The 13,305-nt window shown below is 44.6% G+C and overlaps 1 protein-coding gene across 2 annotated transcripts in view; it reads right to left on the reverse strand.

Annotated features, from left to right (window-relative positions):
- GABBR2 (gamma-aminobutyric acid type B receptor subunit 2) overlaps positions 1 to 13,305 on the reverse strand; it is a 420,187-nt gene that overhangs the window by 179,437 nt on the left and 227,445 nt on the right. For both annotated transcript variants that reach the window (XM_004048340.5, XM_055350040.2), the window contains exons 5-6: positions 10,787 to 10,852; positions 2,993 to 3,193 (exon numbers count right to left, since the gene is read on the reverse strand). In XM_004048340.5, coding sequence (XP_004048388.2) covers positions 2,993 to 3,193; positions 10,787 to 10,852 — 267 coding nt within the window. The remainder of the gene's footprint in view (positions 1 to 2,992; positions 3,194 to 10,786; positions 10,853 to 13,305) is intronic.

A 13,305-nucleotide genomic window follows, 5' to 3' on the forward strand; every position in this document is an offset into this window, starting at 1 on the left:
ACAACCTGTGCAGGGCTGTACTAGGTGAATAAAGCACTACTTTCAGGTGCAAAATTTAAGGGAGAGTCAAAAAATCTTGGTAATTGTGTTAGTCCATTTTCATGCTGCTGATAAAGACATACCTGAGACTGGGCAATGTACAAAAGAAAGAGGTTTATTGGACTCACAGTTCCAGGTGGCTGAGGAAGCCTCACAATCATGGCAGAAGGTGAAAGGCACATCTCACATGGTGGCAGACAAGAGAAAGGATGAGAGCCAAGCAAAATGAATTTCCCCTTATCAAACAATCAGATCTCATGAAACTTATTCTCTACCACGAGAACAGTATGGGGAAAACTGTCCCCATGATTCAATTATCTCCCACCGGGTCCCTCCCACAACACATGGGAATTATGGGAGTACAATTCAAGACAAGATTTGGGTGGGGACGCAGAGCTAAACCCTATCAGTAATCAAGATAAAAATATTTTAATATTTTAAAAATAAAAATGAATGCAAGAAATCCATGATGAACAAAACATCGGAATTTAAATAAAGATAGAATCCAACCTTGCACTGGCATGACTCATCTCACTTTCCTCACCCTAATCCCTGTCCTGTGAATCCGGTCTTTATTTAAAATTTTGACAATTTGTTCATCATGGGTTTTTTTTTTGGCATTATTTTAATTGCATTAACATATTTTGTTTAATCTTGATTACCAATGTATCTGGCACCCTTTTAAATTTCAGGCTTAGTTCCAGCCCTGGACCTGTGAGCTAACAATTGGAAGGACTAGCGCTGTTTAGTTTGGAGAAGCAGTGACTCTGTGGTCACTAAAGGACTATGTGGGACAGATGGGTCAATAGGATCTGAGTAGCTCCAGTGGGACCTAGGGGTGGCAGAATTAAAGGAGAGAATTCCTTTGCTACTGGAAGATCTGAGAATCTGATGGGAAGCTGGACTCCATAATGTCTAAGAGCAGCTCTGGGACCCTCTGATTCCAAGAAGCGAAGAGGCTTCAAATTTCCTTGCGTCACTTTAACAATCTCGTAACTGTGGGGTAATGTAAGAAATGCTTCCTCTTGCTTCAAAGACCATGGGGACAGGGATTGGGTCTCCTGGACTTTTGGAAGCCACCTCAATGGTCCTGTCCCCTCCAGGGGGTGGGCTTATGAGTGGGTTTTCCAAAACTGTGAGGTGAACAGTCCCAAGGTGTCCCATGCATGAGACAGTGATGGGCAAGAGGTCAGCCTCTTCACCAATCCCGAATAAAAAAATTTCGAAAAGGGAAGTCAGTGATCTGGGGGATGTTGTTACAAATGCCAAAACATTTCCTCCAAAATACACTACAAAAAATGATCTTCCTACAATGCACTCTCGTGTACTGCTCACAGCCCTGCACACAGCCCTGCATGGCTCCCACCCTGGCTGAAAGCCACACCCTTAGAACTATATCTGAGGGAGGTCCTTCCTGTAGTGTCTCATGGCTCTCATCCTGACAGCCTCACAGATCTCCTGTGCAACCATTTAAGTCTTTGGTCTTCCTGAAGCCTCTCCATTTAGTTACTGTACCATCTGCTTTCATGGATATTTTTTTCCCTTAGGTTTTGTGTTTTCCTCAAATTTTATGATATTTTTAGATTAAAATACAGGGTATCCCTGGACCCAAGGATCTTAATAAATTGCAAAATTTGACACCTTTAAAAATAACACTTACTGAATAAATGAGTTATTTCTGCTCATTATTCAACATCTCAAAAAAATGTTATATATGCATTGATTTTGGTATGAAAATATTTCTTTCAACATTTTCTAACCAGGTGCCAGTACGAGCTAAAGAGCTGTTTACAAAATATGTCCTAATGATTTGCCATTTCTTGACAAATCGATAAATCATTCATGTAGAGTTGGTTCCAATTGAGATTAAATAATACATAAAATTATATACATATATTTTTCTTTATTATAAAGCTTTTTCTTGATATAAAATTTGGTCTGTAAGAACCCTGGGGGTTGAGTGAATAATTTAACTTCTGAACTCAGAAAAGACTTATGTGCATTGCTGTGTTGAATTTTGGCTGCTGTTCAGAATTGAGAAATGGATGTTACCACCTTTACCAGGGCTATCATCACCTGATCTTTGATAAGACTTACAATGATAGAGAATGGTGTGCTTTGGAAATACTTTTACATGTCCTATATTACTTGGTCCTTGCAATAGCCCTACGAGATAAGGAGGGCAGGTATTAGTAACACTCCTCATGGAAGCATGCAGAGGCCCTGAGGCTGACACACCCTGTCCAAGGTCCTGCTCACAGTCGTGACAGCATCAAGGTGCCAGACACCATGCTAGTGGCTTGCACCACCTGCCATCAATCCTCCTGATAACCCCCAGAAGGGGGTTATCACAGATATAGAAGCAGAGATATAGAAGATATATCTATAGAAGGGACATCCCAAGATCACAACAGTATGCTGAATAGTGGCCCCTAAAAATATATATCCACGCAGATATAGAAGCAGAGGCTTGGAGAACTCAGGTTCAAGGTCATACAGGTGGTAGTGGCAAAATTGGGGTTTGACACAGTCTGGCAGCTCTACAGCATGTGTTTCCCAAAGTCTACTTAAGGCATCTTTCCTCTCCTCCAGGAGAGCATCAACACAACTGAGAATGACATCTTAGGTAAGAGGAGCACGGGATGAACCTTTGCAGAGTCTAAAGGGCCCTGAAGTTGATGCCAGGACTCCATTCATATATGTATACATAACATGTGTCCTGTGTTATGTGCTTCACAATATCCTTACCTCATTTGGTTCTCACAGTTGCCTAGAGAGGTAAGCAGTGGAGGGTTGTACATACCACATTTTACAGGTACAAGAGGCTCAGAGAGGTCAAGTGATTTGCTCAAAGTGACACGGGACAATAAATGTGCTCTTTTGGCCAATGTCATCAGACAAGATGATCAAAGGAGGTGGGCCGGAAGGTTGAAATGGGGACCAAGGCACTGACCTTTCCTGAGATGGTCTTGATCTGCTTGGAGCTCAGGGGCTCGAAATCCACGCCAATGTAGCCCTCCATGGCAGCAAGCAGATTCTTCCGGAGGCAGCGGGATGAGTTGGCTTCCGTGTGCACCTGCTCCCACCAAGAAGGCTCGTACCAGCCCGGGATGATCCACTGATATTTACTACCATACATGTTCTCCTCGTATGCCTGTAAAAGATGGAGTGACTATGAGGGCACTGAGAGTCACACAGTTCAAGGCTCTGTGCCCTGGAAGATAGGTGGGGAGGAAGGCTTCCTCTTCCCAGAGGATTTAGGAAATGTTTAATTACTTGTTTGGTTTCTTCCTTGCTATTTATCAAAGGATCCAAGGTAGTTTATGGATAACATGTATAATAAAATAATAAGTACTGAATAAAAATTAAAACATAAGGGCCCAGAAAAATATAAATTATGTTTCCTGAAGATAGAAGGAACAGAATGTAGACAGACCAAAGGTTCTAACCATATTCATCATTAGCTGCAAATTTCACCATGAACTTCCCAGCAGCCCAAGAGAAAAGGGCAACAAGGTTATTTACACAACTCTCATTATCAATAAGGAGAAAACATACCAGATCTTTGGGGAAACAAAGTATTTTCTAGTCTCTAACCCTAAAAATGTCCCATATGGAGAGGATACTGTCAAATTAGCCAGTTTAGTATCAACACAACCTCTACAACAAAGAGATTTCATAAAGCTAATTTTTGTATAGATCTTTACTAAAAGCTGAGGCCTCATAACACAACCCAGGGGGAACAATTTTTAAGGGGCCAAGACAATTTAATCTAAGTGTGTAGTTTATATAAGATGCCACTTGGCAAACCGAGAAGTCGCTCTGAATCTTTATCAAAAACACACAGTGTATAAATTCAGATCCTAAAAAAAGTCCCTTACATTTTTATATCTTACATGGATCTTATTTGCTTGTCACTCACATTCACTCTGGGAGGTGGTTTATCATCCTCATTCTAGAGAGGAGGAAACTGAAAATCAGAGGGAAAGTAACTTTTCCAAGGTCAAACAGTCAGGGAGAAAAGTCAGACCTGGATCTAGTTCTGCTGACTTTAAGGGTACAAAGCTACACTGCTTGCTTTCCATTTAAAGAAGAAAAGTCATCAGAAGGTTCTAATGCACCCCTACTTGACTCTAATTCTTATTGTCATTATTTTATATCACGAAAATCATGGTTTTTGATAGCTTTGATTCAAGCAGAAAAGTCCCAGTTCGTAGGACTGTCAGGTTCCATCAAAATTGGGTCCAGAATAAAGTTTCTAAGTGGTGGTCATGTACCAGTAGGTAAACAAAATACCCAGAAGTGACTACAGAGAGCAGGGGTGGATGGAAATTTCCTCTGTGCATTGATAGACTGCCTGCATTCTAAACTGAAACCTTAAACAATCCTTCCGTTCAACCCTGGGGAGTCACCCACATTAGGAGATGTTGGGGAACCATTCATGTCGCACCCCTTGGCCTACAGCAGGGTTAATGTGAGAGGACAGGAGGGTGTAGGGAGAGAAGCCTGAGATTGGTCTGGACCCTGGGAAGGTTCTTGCTGCCTTCCACTTAGGCTCCAGGAGGCTAAAGTGAGGGTCTGTCCACAGAAGGGAGGCCAGAGCTCCCAACAACTCCTATATGTTAGAGAAAAGTTACCATCAAGTCTAACAGTCAGAGGGGCACTCTCCTCACCCCAAGTCCAAAGGCTACTCCTCTAAAACACCCTTAATACCTGAGAAAGCCCAGGCTGCAGTGTGGAGTAGCTCATTGGGGTACATGTGAGTTAAAAGATTTGTTCCTTGACTTAAGCTCAGATCCCCTCTCTGTGGTCTCCATCCATTGGTTCAGCAAAGTATCTGAAGATTAAATAGACATTGCTTAACAAAAGACCCCTTCAACTACCTCAAGGCAGTGATCACACTGTCTCTTCACTAGACTCCTTCGATGATACAGGACCTTCACTTCCCTCATTTTAGACACTGTACTTCTCATAATGCAACCTCAGATCACAGTCATTTTTGCAGCAACTACATTACAATGTTGCCCCAAACAAAACTGTCATGGAAAATACAGAAAACTCTCGTATTTTAATTACCTAACAAAATCCCAGCTGAAGAAAAGCAGGCAGTCTCCGGAGCTTCTCTCTAATGAATGAAATTTAGTCCACAGAAACTTTAAAAAAAAAAAAAAAAAAGAAAAGAAAAGAAAAGAAAAGAAATGCCAGATCCTGGCTGGGGACTAGACTTTTGAATAAAAGGGTCACCCTAGTAATCCCAGGTCATTTAATCAATGGCAGAGCCTGGGAGACTTCACAACTCTCATCTTTTACTGACAGAGGTCTCATGTGCATTGAGGTCCCATTATGTGTGTTGCTATTTTTATATATTATTTTATTCTCACAACTACCCTATGAGGTATGCACTATTATCTAAATTTTATAGATGAAATTTTCTCAACACATATAGCTGGTAAGTCAAAGGGACAAGACTCAAAGTCCATTCTTGAAGTTCCCCTCTTAGTAAAACAAAACAAGAAGATTTTTGGAAGTTTTCTCAATCTTATAAGGTTGTGGCAAGGAGACAGCTCCACTTATGAGGAAGTAAGAATCAGTAGATACAGAGTGGCTGGGCGCGTTGGCTCATGCCTATAGCACTTTGGGAGGCCGAGGTGGGCGGATCACTTGAGGTCAGGAGTTCAAGACCGGCCGGGCCAACATGGTGAAACCTTGTCTGTACTAAAAAATACAAAAATTAGCTGGGCATGGTGGCACATGCCTGTAATCCCAGCTACTCAGGAGGCTGAGGCAGGAGAATTGCTTGAACCTGGGAGGCAGAAGTTGCAGTGAGCTGAGATCACACCACCGTACTCCAGCCTGAGTGACAGAGTGAGACTCTGTCTCAAAAACCAAACAAACAAACAAACAAAAAAACGCAGAGTGAGGATATGAAAAGGCCTTCTGATCAGACACAAAGGCAGATTTTCTTCACACATGTGATAATTAAGACCATGTGGTAATTAATTAAGAGGCAGCACTGAGCAGGAAGTTCAGAGCAGAAAATCAGATCAGCTCTGACAGTTCTTCAACCAGCTTCTGTCCTGTTGTAGCTGTTTCTTGTGAGTTTTCCAGAAAACAGAAGCTTATTCCTTTTGAATGATAATACATTTTATTTAGAACATTAGTCAATTTTGATGAAGACAAAACTTTTTCTAACCTAGCTTCTGACCTTTTGGGGAAAAAAAATAATACAGTCAAATAGCAGATTTTCTGCCACATGCCTGCCAGGCAACTCATGCACACAACTCCTGGAGCCCCACTTTTCCCATGGACAGACAGAGGAAAGCAAAGCCTGCCTCACTGTACTGGTTTAAGAATTAAATGAGATAATTTGTGTATCATGCATGGCAAACACTATGTTCAGAAATATTTTAGCTGCCCCTTCTCATTCTCTTCTCCTCTTGGTAACCCATAGTTTCATTCTGAACATAAGTCACTGTTCTGGGCTATGTTCTTGGGCTTAGAGAAGACTGCCCCAAACACCAGATGGCCCCAGACAGTTGTACTTAGACTTTGGATCCACTTTTCATGGCTTTTTGTCTCCTTTCTAGCTGTCAGTTCTACACTGTCATTTTTCACTATCATCAAGTTCCTCTGCCTCACTCTGAATTTGCTGCTTTTGAACTGCTATAGACTTGGAAAGTAGGGCGCCTAGATTGCTAAGCATATTTGTAGAGCAAAAGTAAGCAGGCTTTGAGTGAGGCTCTCCTGCAAGGGAGGTAGACTGGGCTTGGATAGATCATCCATTGTCTAATGCAACTGCGGAAATGCCTCCAGGACTCCACTGCAGTATTCCTATGGTCAGAAGGGCTGAGGTTGTTGGACACATGAGTTTTAACTAGGCACTGGTATGCTTCTCTGTCTCCTCTGCCAGTTGGGGAGTTTTGGGAGGGTGGGGCCATGCCAGTTCTCTCCTGGAGCCCCAGGGCTTTCCACAGTGCCTGGTATACAGGGGCTACTCAATCAATGGTTGTGGACCGACCGAATGAATGCATTTCTAATTTACTTGGTCACCTTGATTTTTGTTTTCTTTTTTCTTGAGACAGGGTCTGGCTCTGTCACTCAGGCTGGAATGCTGTGGCATGACCATGGCTCACTGCAGCCTCGAACTTCTGGGCTCCAGAAATCCTCCCACCTCAGCCTCCTGAGTAGCTGAGAATACAGGCAGATGACCACCATGCCCAGCTAATTTTTAAATTTTCTGTAGAGATGAAGTCTTGCCATGCTGCCCAGGCTGGTCTAACTCTTGGGCTTAGGCTATCTTCCAGCCTTGGCCTCCCAAAGTGTTGGGATCACAGGCATGAGCCACCACACCTCCATTTTCTCTGCATCTGGTAGAAATGTGGTCTTAGGACCTATGACTGACAAACGGGCACTATTGCATGAGAGTGGGCCATCCTGAGTTCACATGGTTCAGCCCCATGAACCCCTTTGGTTCTTACTAGCTGTATACATGTAGCCATGACACAATTAAAAAAAAAATCTAATTTCATCATTTAATTAAGTTTCCTTTTGCCTCCTCCACTCCCCATGCAAGAAAGACGTTTCCTTTTTATATCAAGGTTTACAACAATAATAGTAATAAACCCTCGCATCAGTAAGGCAGTTAACAGTTAGGATGAAGCTTTCCCTTTGGTGGCCTCATTTAAGCCTCTCGACAACCCCATGAAGCAGACAGGGTATGGATCATTGCTTCCATTTCAGAGATGAGGCAGCTGGGGACCAGAGATGTAAAGCGACCTGATTGAGGTCACACAGCTGGCAGAGCTAAAACCAGAACCCACATTAGAGTGCTTGAGAATTTAGAACAGACCACTGAGGACAGAGGAGAAGACAAAAGCAACATGCCATGCTCATACTGTGCTGATGCCAAAATGAACATTTGCCACAGGGCTATAAATAGGCCTTGCATTTGCTGGAGTCTGCGATCCCATTGGGTGGCAGTTCCAATCTCAAGAACACAGCAACACGCTGTAAAGTTTCCAGGGCAGCATTTGGATGGCAGAGACATGGTTGTTTCCATGTGGTCTCTGCTCTGACTGCAATAGAGACAGGAAGGCTCTCTTGGGGGCCTCTGCTCTGAGCGTCTCCTCCCTCTGTCACTTATCAGTCTTGATCCAGCGTGAAAACATTGAACAGTCTCCTTAGGACCTTCTGGACCTTCCAGAAGAACTCCTTCCCAACCAGACAAGACCATAAGTCCCTGAGGGCAGATTCCATCTGGGGACCCAACACGTGGACACTATACCCAGCCCAAAGCCTCGGAGAAACTCCTCGGAACGGGGCAGCAAGTGAAGACTCTAAGAGAAACCTCATCTCAAAATGCCAAAACTAACAAGAGTGAAGAGGAAAATGGGATGAGAAGGTGGGATGGTGTCCCGGTACCATGTGGAAGGCAGACAAGCCAGCGGGCTTTGGGTCAAAAGGAAGACAGCCATGCCATCTGTTCAGAAGCAGAAACCACGGCTGGGAAAGCCACTTGGAAACTCACCCCAGTGCATGGCAGAGTGAGATCACAGTCACACCTGGGCTTTGATTTGGCTTAAATCAGAACATAAGGCCCATCTATGTTTCTTGCAAACTGGAGGTGGCCAGGGTCTGGTGTGGCATCTTCATGGATCATTTTTATTAATTTATTTTTTCTGAAGTTACTTGTTTTCCTCATTCGATCAACACCAATCACCCACCATGCACCAGCTCCTTGCAAGGCCCTGGGGATACTGGAGAGGGGACACCGAGTTTCTTTTGTAAAAGAAAGCACGCTCTCAAATTTGGACCTTTTTAAAGTGGGTTATTTCTGGACCCTAGGTAGTAAGGATCAAGGTTTTATGAGTTTTGGAGTAAAATTTTTACGTCTATTCACTCTATATTTTCTATTTTTCTCATGGTCCTCCTTCGATTTCAATGTGGAAAGACCTCTTGCTACTCTCCACTGATAAATAGAATGCTTAACACAATTTTGTGGAATCTACCCGTAAAACTTGCCAGTAAATGGTGGCCCATTCCATCTTTGGACACCTGAGACCCTATATAAACAACCAAAAAAAGATGGCTGGTATCTGCTGAGGGTTCACTGTACATCAGGTACTATGCAGAGGGTTTTTGCTCAACAATCTTATCAGACAGGTGTTATAATCCCCATTTTACAGATGAGAAACTGGGGCTCCGAGAGTGTAAACAACATACCCAACTTCAACAATAAGTAGCAGAACAGGGACTCAAGCCCAAGCTGATTGGCTCCTGAGTGCCAACCTCCATCCAAGATCCCCTGAAATGTCAGCCTCACAGCCTCTCCCTTCTCCCGGCTAAATCAGAAGATGATTGGACAGTTCTTGTTTTGCTCCTGAGCCTTCAGGTTCAAATAACCACACGTGACCACGGCTTGCAGCCACTACCCTATCCTTGCTGCTTGTCTCTTTTCAATTCCTACATCTGTCCAAAACAGGCCACCAGGAGCTGGGCAGGTCTCCCTAGGTGGGGTCTCTCCAGCAAAGAGCAGAGGGACTACCCTGCCCTGGGTGTAGACATACAATTTGAGGTCACCTCGGCTCTCTGGCACTGTGCTCATGCTGATGACCTTAGTTGCCAAACCCTGTAGTAAACTGGGGGTCATCTGGAACATCCAAAGTCTCTTCTCTTCTCAACACACAGTACTCCTCAGCTATCCCTCTACCACTTGGACTTAGGCAGCTTCATTTGTTCTAATATAATATGTTAGGACCATTTACTCTGCTTGGATTTAATCAAACATTCCAACCTGTTAAAGTTCTTTGCACTCAAACTCTGTCATCCAATGTATTTCATGATTTCTAGAATTCCTATTTATAACCTCATCCACATTACTGACAAAAAGATCAAAGAGGACAGAGATCTGCAGCCCGTCACCAGACACTACGCCTAGAATGACCTCAGTCTAAAAGGTCAAGCTTATTGGGCAGACAGTGACTCACCTGCCTGGGCTTTCATTTTGTTGACTTTTCTCCTGACATGATGGGGAGGATTGGGAGCTGGGACATCAAAATGGAAACTGACTTAGTTCCTGTGTTCTGTCCCCTACATCTAACTTAAGCTAGAAGTCATATGGAGAAAACCTTTTTTTTAGAGACTAGATTGGGGATCCGGTGAATGGGGATGGAGCCTTGGCTCTGCCATGAATTGGCTGAGGGCCCTTGGACAAGTCCCTTTACTCTATGGAGCTCTATTTCTTCATCTGTAAAATGGGAAAATCATAGTTGCTTCACATGGTTATTGAAAAGATTAAATGAGATAAGGCATAAAAAGGTCACCTTTGTCATCTGTCACTAGACAGCTGTAAAGGATTCAGGAGTAGAAAATCAATAGTTGATAATTTGTCCCTAACCTAAGACTCTGAGCCCTACCTACAGGGCAGGGAGGGGGTCTGAGTCACTTCAGCCTCACCCTGATTTCTGGTATCTCCCTGGCTAAGTTGAGCAGACTTAGAATTAGCCAACAAGGCTTAGACGATGGGTTAGACTGAGGTCCCTGGTTCCTCGATGACGGTATTGTTCTGAGCCCTGGGGTTTTAGCTCCCTGGAAAGAGGAAAAAACAGTGAACACAACTCTTCTGCTTCCAGGAACCCAGGCTCCAGTCCTATGATCCCACTCACAGACTGAGCAGGGAGAGAATGAGTATGGGAAAAAGCTTCGTGAACCTCCCCAAAGACACGAATGATACAACTGTTTTACTTACACAACAGAACACTTTTGCTGCCATATTCTGGTCAAACTGGCCAAGGATGATCCGCACATCATTCCCCTGTGGATGGAAGGACACATCATGAAGGTGAGTAGATGTTCAGCACCCTATAAAGGGTTCAAGGCTGTGGCAGACAACATTCCTGCACCTCTGGCTCTTAGCCCAGAGCTCTGCCTGGGAAGGTGGGCAGGGCAGAACCTCACCCCCAACCCCAGCCCAACCTGGATTCTCTAGCCCTCTCCAGGGCTGGCTTTCCTGTGGCTCCTGCAGTCAGTCCACCCTGGTCTCATGGGCAAGCCCTAGGGCAAGTCTGTACAGGCTGGAGGCTAAAGCTGACTGCTCTCAGGGGCCTTGCAACCTCCCCTGTTCTCCTCCCACCAGGGCAGGCAAACCCTGCAGTCCATGGAAGCATCATCTAACCTTCTTCCTCACTTTACGTATAGGAAAACTGAGGCCAGATGAGGAGAAAGGAGCTTCTAAGGCCCCTGGGGAGTTTGTGGCAGAGACAAGACCCCAGCCAACCACACTCTGCTGCCCTGCACAGTGTTCTGGCCCTTTCTACCTTCTTGATAGTTAATCCCTCAAGAAATTCCTGGAGCCTACAGAGCTTCCCAATTAAGAGGTTTCAGACTCGCTTTGAGCTTTGTTCGCATCTCAGCTCTACCAACAAACCATGGGTGGCCTCTGGTCGCTCCTTTTCCATCTCAGCCCCAGTTTCCTCATCTGCAAAATGAGGATAATGGTAGTACTTTCCTTACCGGATTTCTGGGAAGACTAAGTGAAATAGTCCGTGTAAAGTGCTTAACACAGTGCCTAGCACATAGTGAGTGTCCACCTTTATTTCTAAGGAAAATCTATTTTTGAAAGCTCTATACATGGGATTACATTCATTATCTCAGTGTGGTTAATAGGAATGTGTACAGTGACCCCTGTGACTCATTCATTCATTCAACAGACAATTACTGAGCATCAGCCAGAGGCTCTCACGGGTCAGGTAAATGGGGTCTTCGTTGCTTTCTGGGGCATTGGGATCCAGCTGGGTCCTGCCCCACGGAGAAGAACAGGCTGAAAGAGAATGGGTGGGGCGGCCACCAGGAGACCAGCCAGGCCCTGGCCCAAACACCTGCTCCCCATCCCAGCCGCTTCCTGCCCTCCACAGTGAGGCCCAGCCTTGCAGGTGGTGCCACCTTCCTGCTGTTCATCCATCCCCTCCAGCAGGCCTCATGGCCCTTTGATGCATAAAGTAGAAAAATATGCTTTTAAAGATCAGTTTTTAGCATCTTTCAAAATTGGAAAGTGCTGACTGAGAGGCCATTTTACTCATCATGTACTTTAGCAAAATAAAGAAGGCCTGGATTCTAAAATCATCTTTCGTTTGCAAGCAAGAATGGAAAGAAGAGGGGAAAAAAAACACTGGCTCTGAAAGGACTTTAAAAGATCGTTAACAGAGCAGTGGAAGGAAGGCAAGCCTTTGTCATCACCACGTCTGCAATGCTATAAAAAGTTCTAAGCTGCTTCCGTTCTGTGGACTTGCTTCCAGGCATGCTCCAAGATCTTTCTGCTTGTTTGTTAAAAATTTTTAGCATTTTTTGCTGCTGACAGTACCCATCCATCCATCCATCCTTTCATCCAGCAAGTATCTACTGATCATCTACTTTGTGCCAAACCCTGTGTTGCTAAACATGGTATGGTAAAAACAGCTTATTAGATTTTGAAGTCAGAGAACTGGGTTCAAATCACAGCTCCACCTCTGATTAGCTGAAAACTTTGCTTCTTAATCTCCTGGAGCCTCAATTCCTTCATCTCTGAGAAAGGGATAATCCTATCTACCTTGCCCAGTGGTTGTCAATTCACCATAATGAAACTCACCGGGTGGCTTCCATGCTGCTATGCTCTCTGCTGGCTCCCCTCGTGCCTGCCTGGCCACTCCTGCTCATACTCCTCATCATCAGCTCCTGACCTTTCTGCCCATCCCTAAATGCTGGTGTTCTGTCCTTAGCTCTTTGCTCCCATCACTCTCCCTGGGCAACCTAGTTCATGACCCCAGCCACAACTGTTCTCTGTGTGCTGTGGACTCCAAATCTCTCCCCCTAGCCTCAGATTTTCTCCAGTTTCCCACCAGACTCTTCCAGTTGGATTCTCTCAGGCACCTCCAGCGCAACATGTCCCAAGCTGAATCCACCAGCTTTCCCAAGAGGCCCTTTCCTCCTCCTGTGTTTTCCATTTCTGACAATGTCAGGAACTTGGGAGTCATCTTAGACTCACTCCTCTTCTTCAACCCTCATCCAAGCCATAACCGGAATCTGTTGGTTCTGTCTGCTCACAACTAGCTCTTTAATCAGCCCCAACCCTCCAGCCCCACTGCCCTGAGTTTGGTTACCATCATTCCTTACTCAGTGAACAGCAACAGCCTCCCTGCATCCTTGCCATGAATCCTGCCCCATCCACCCATCGCCACAGAGCAGAGGAAGGGTTCATTCCTAGATTCAAGTCTGATTGTGTGAAATCTGTCC

The sequence above is a fragment of the Gorilla gorilla genome, chromosome 13 (assembly GCF_029281585.2).
Source record: "Gorilla gorilla gorilla isolate KB3781 chromosome 13, NHGRI_mGorGor1-v2.1_pri, whole genome shotgun sequence".
Lineage (NCBI taxonomy): Eukaryota > Metazoa > Chordata > Mammalia > Primates > Hominidae > Gorilla > Gorilla gorilla.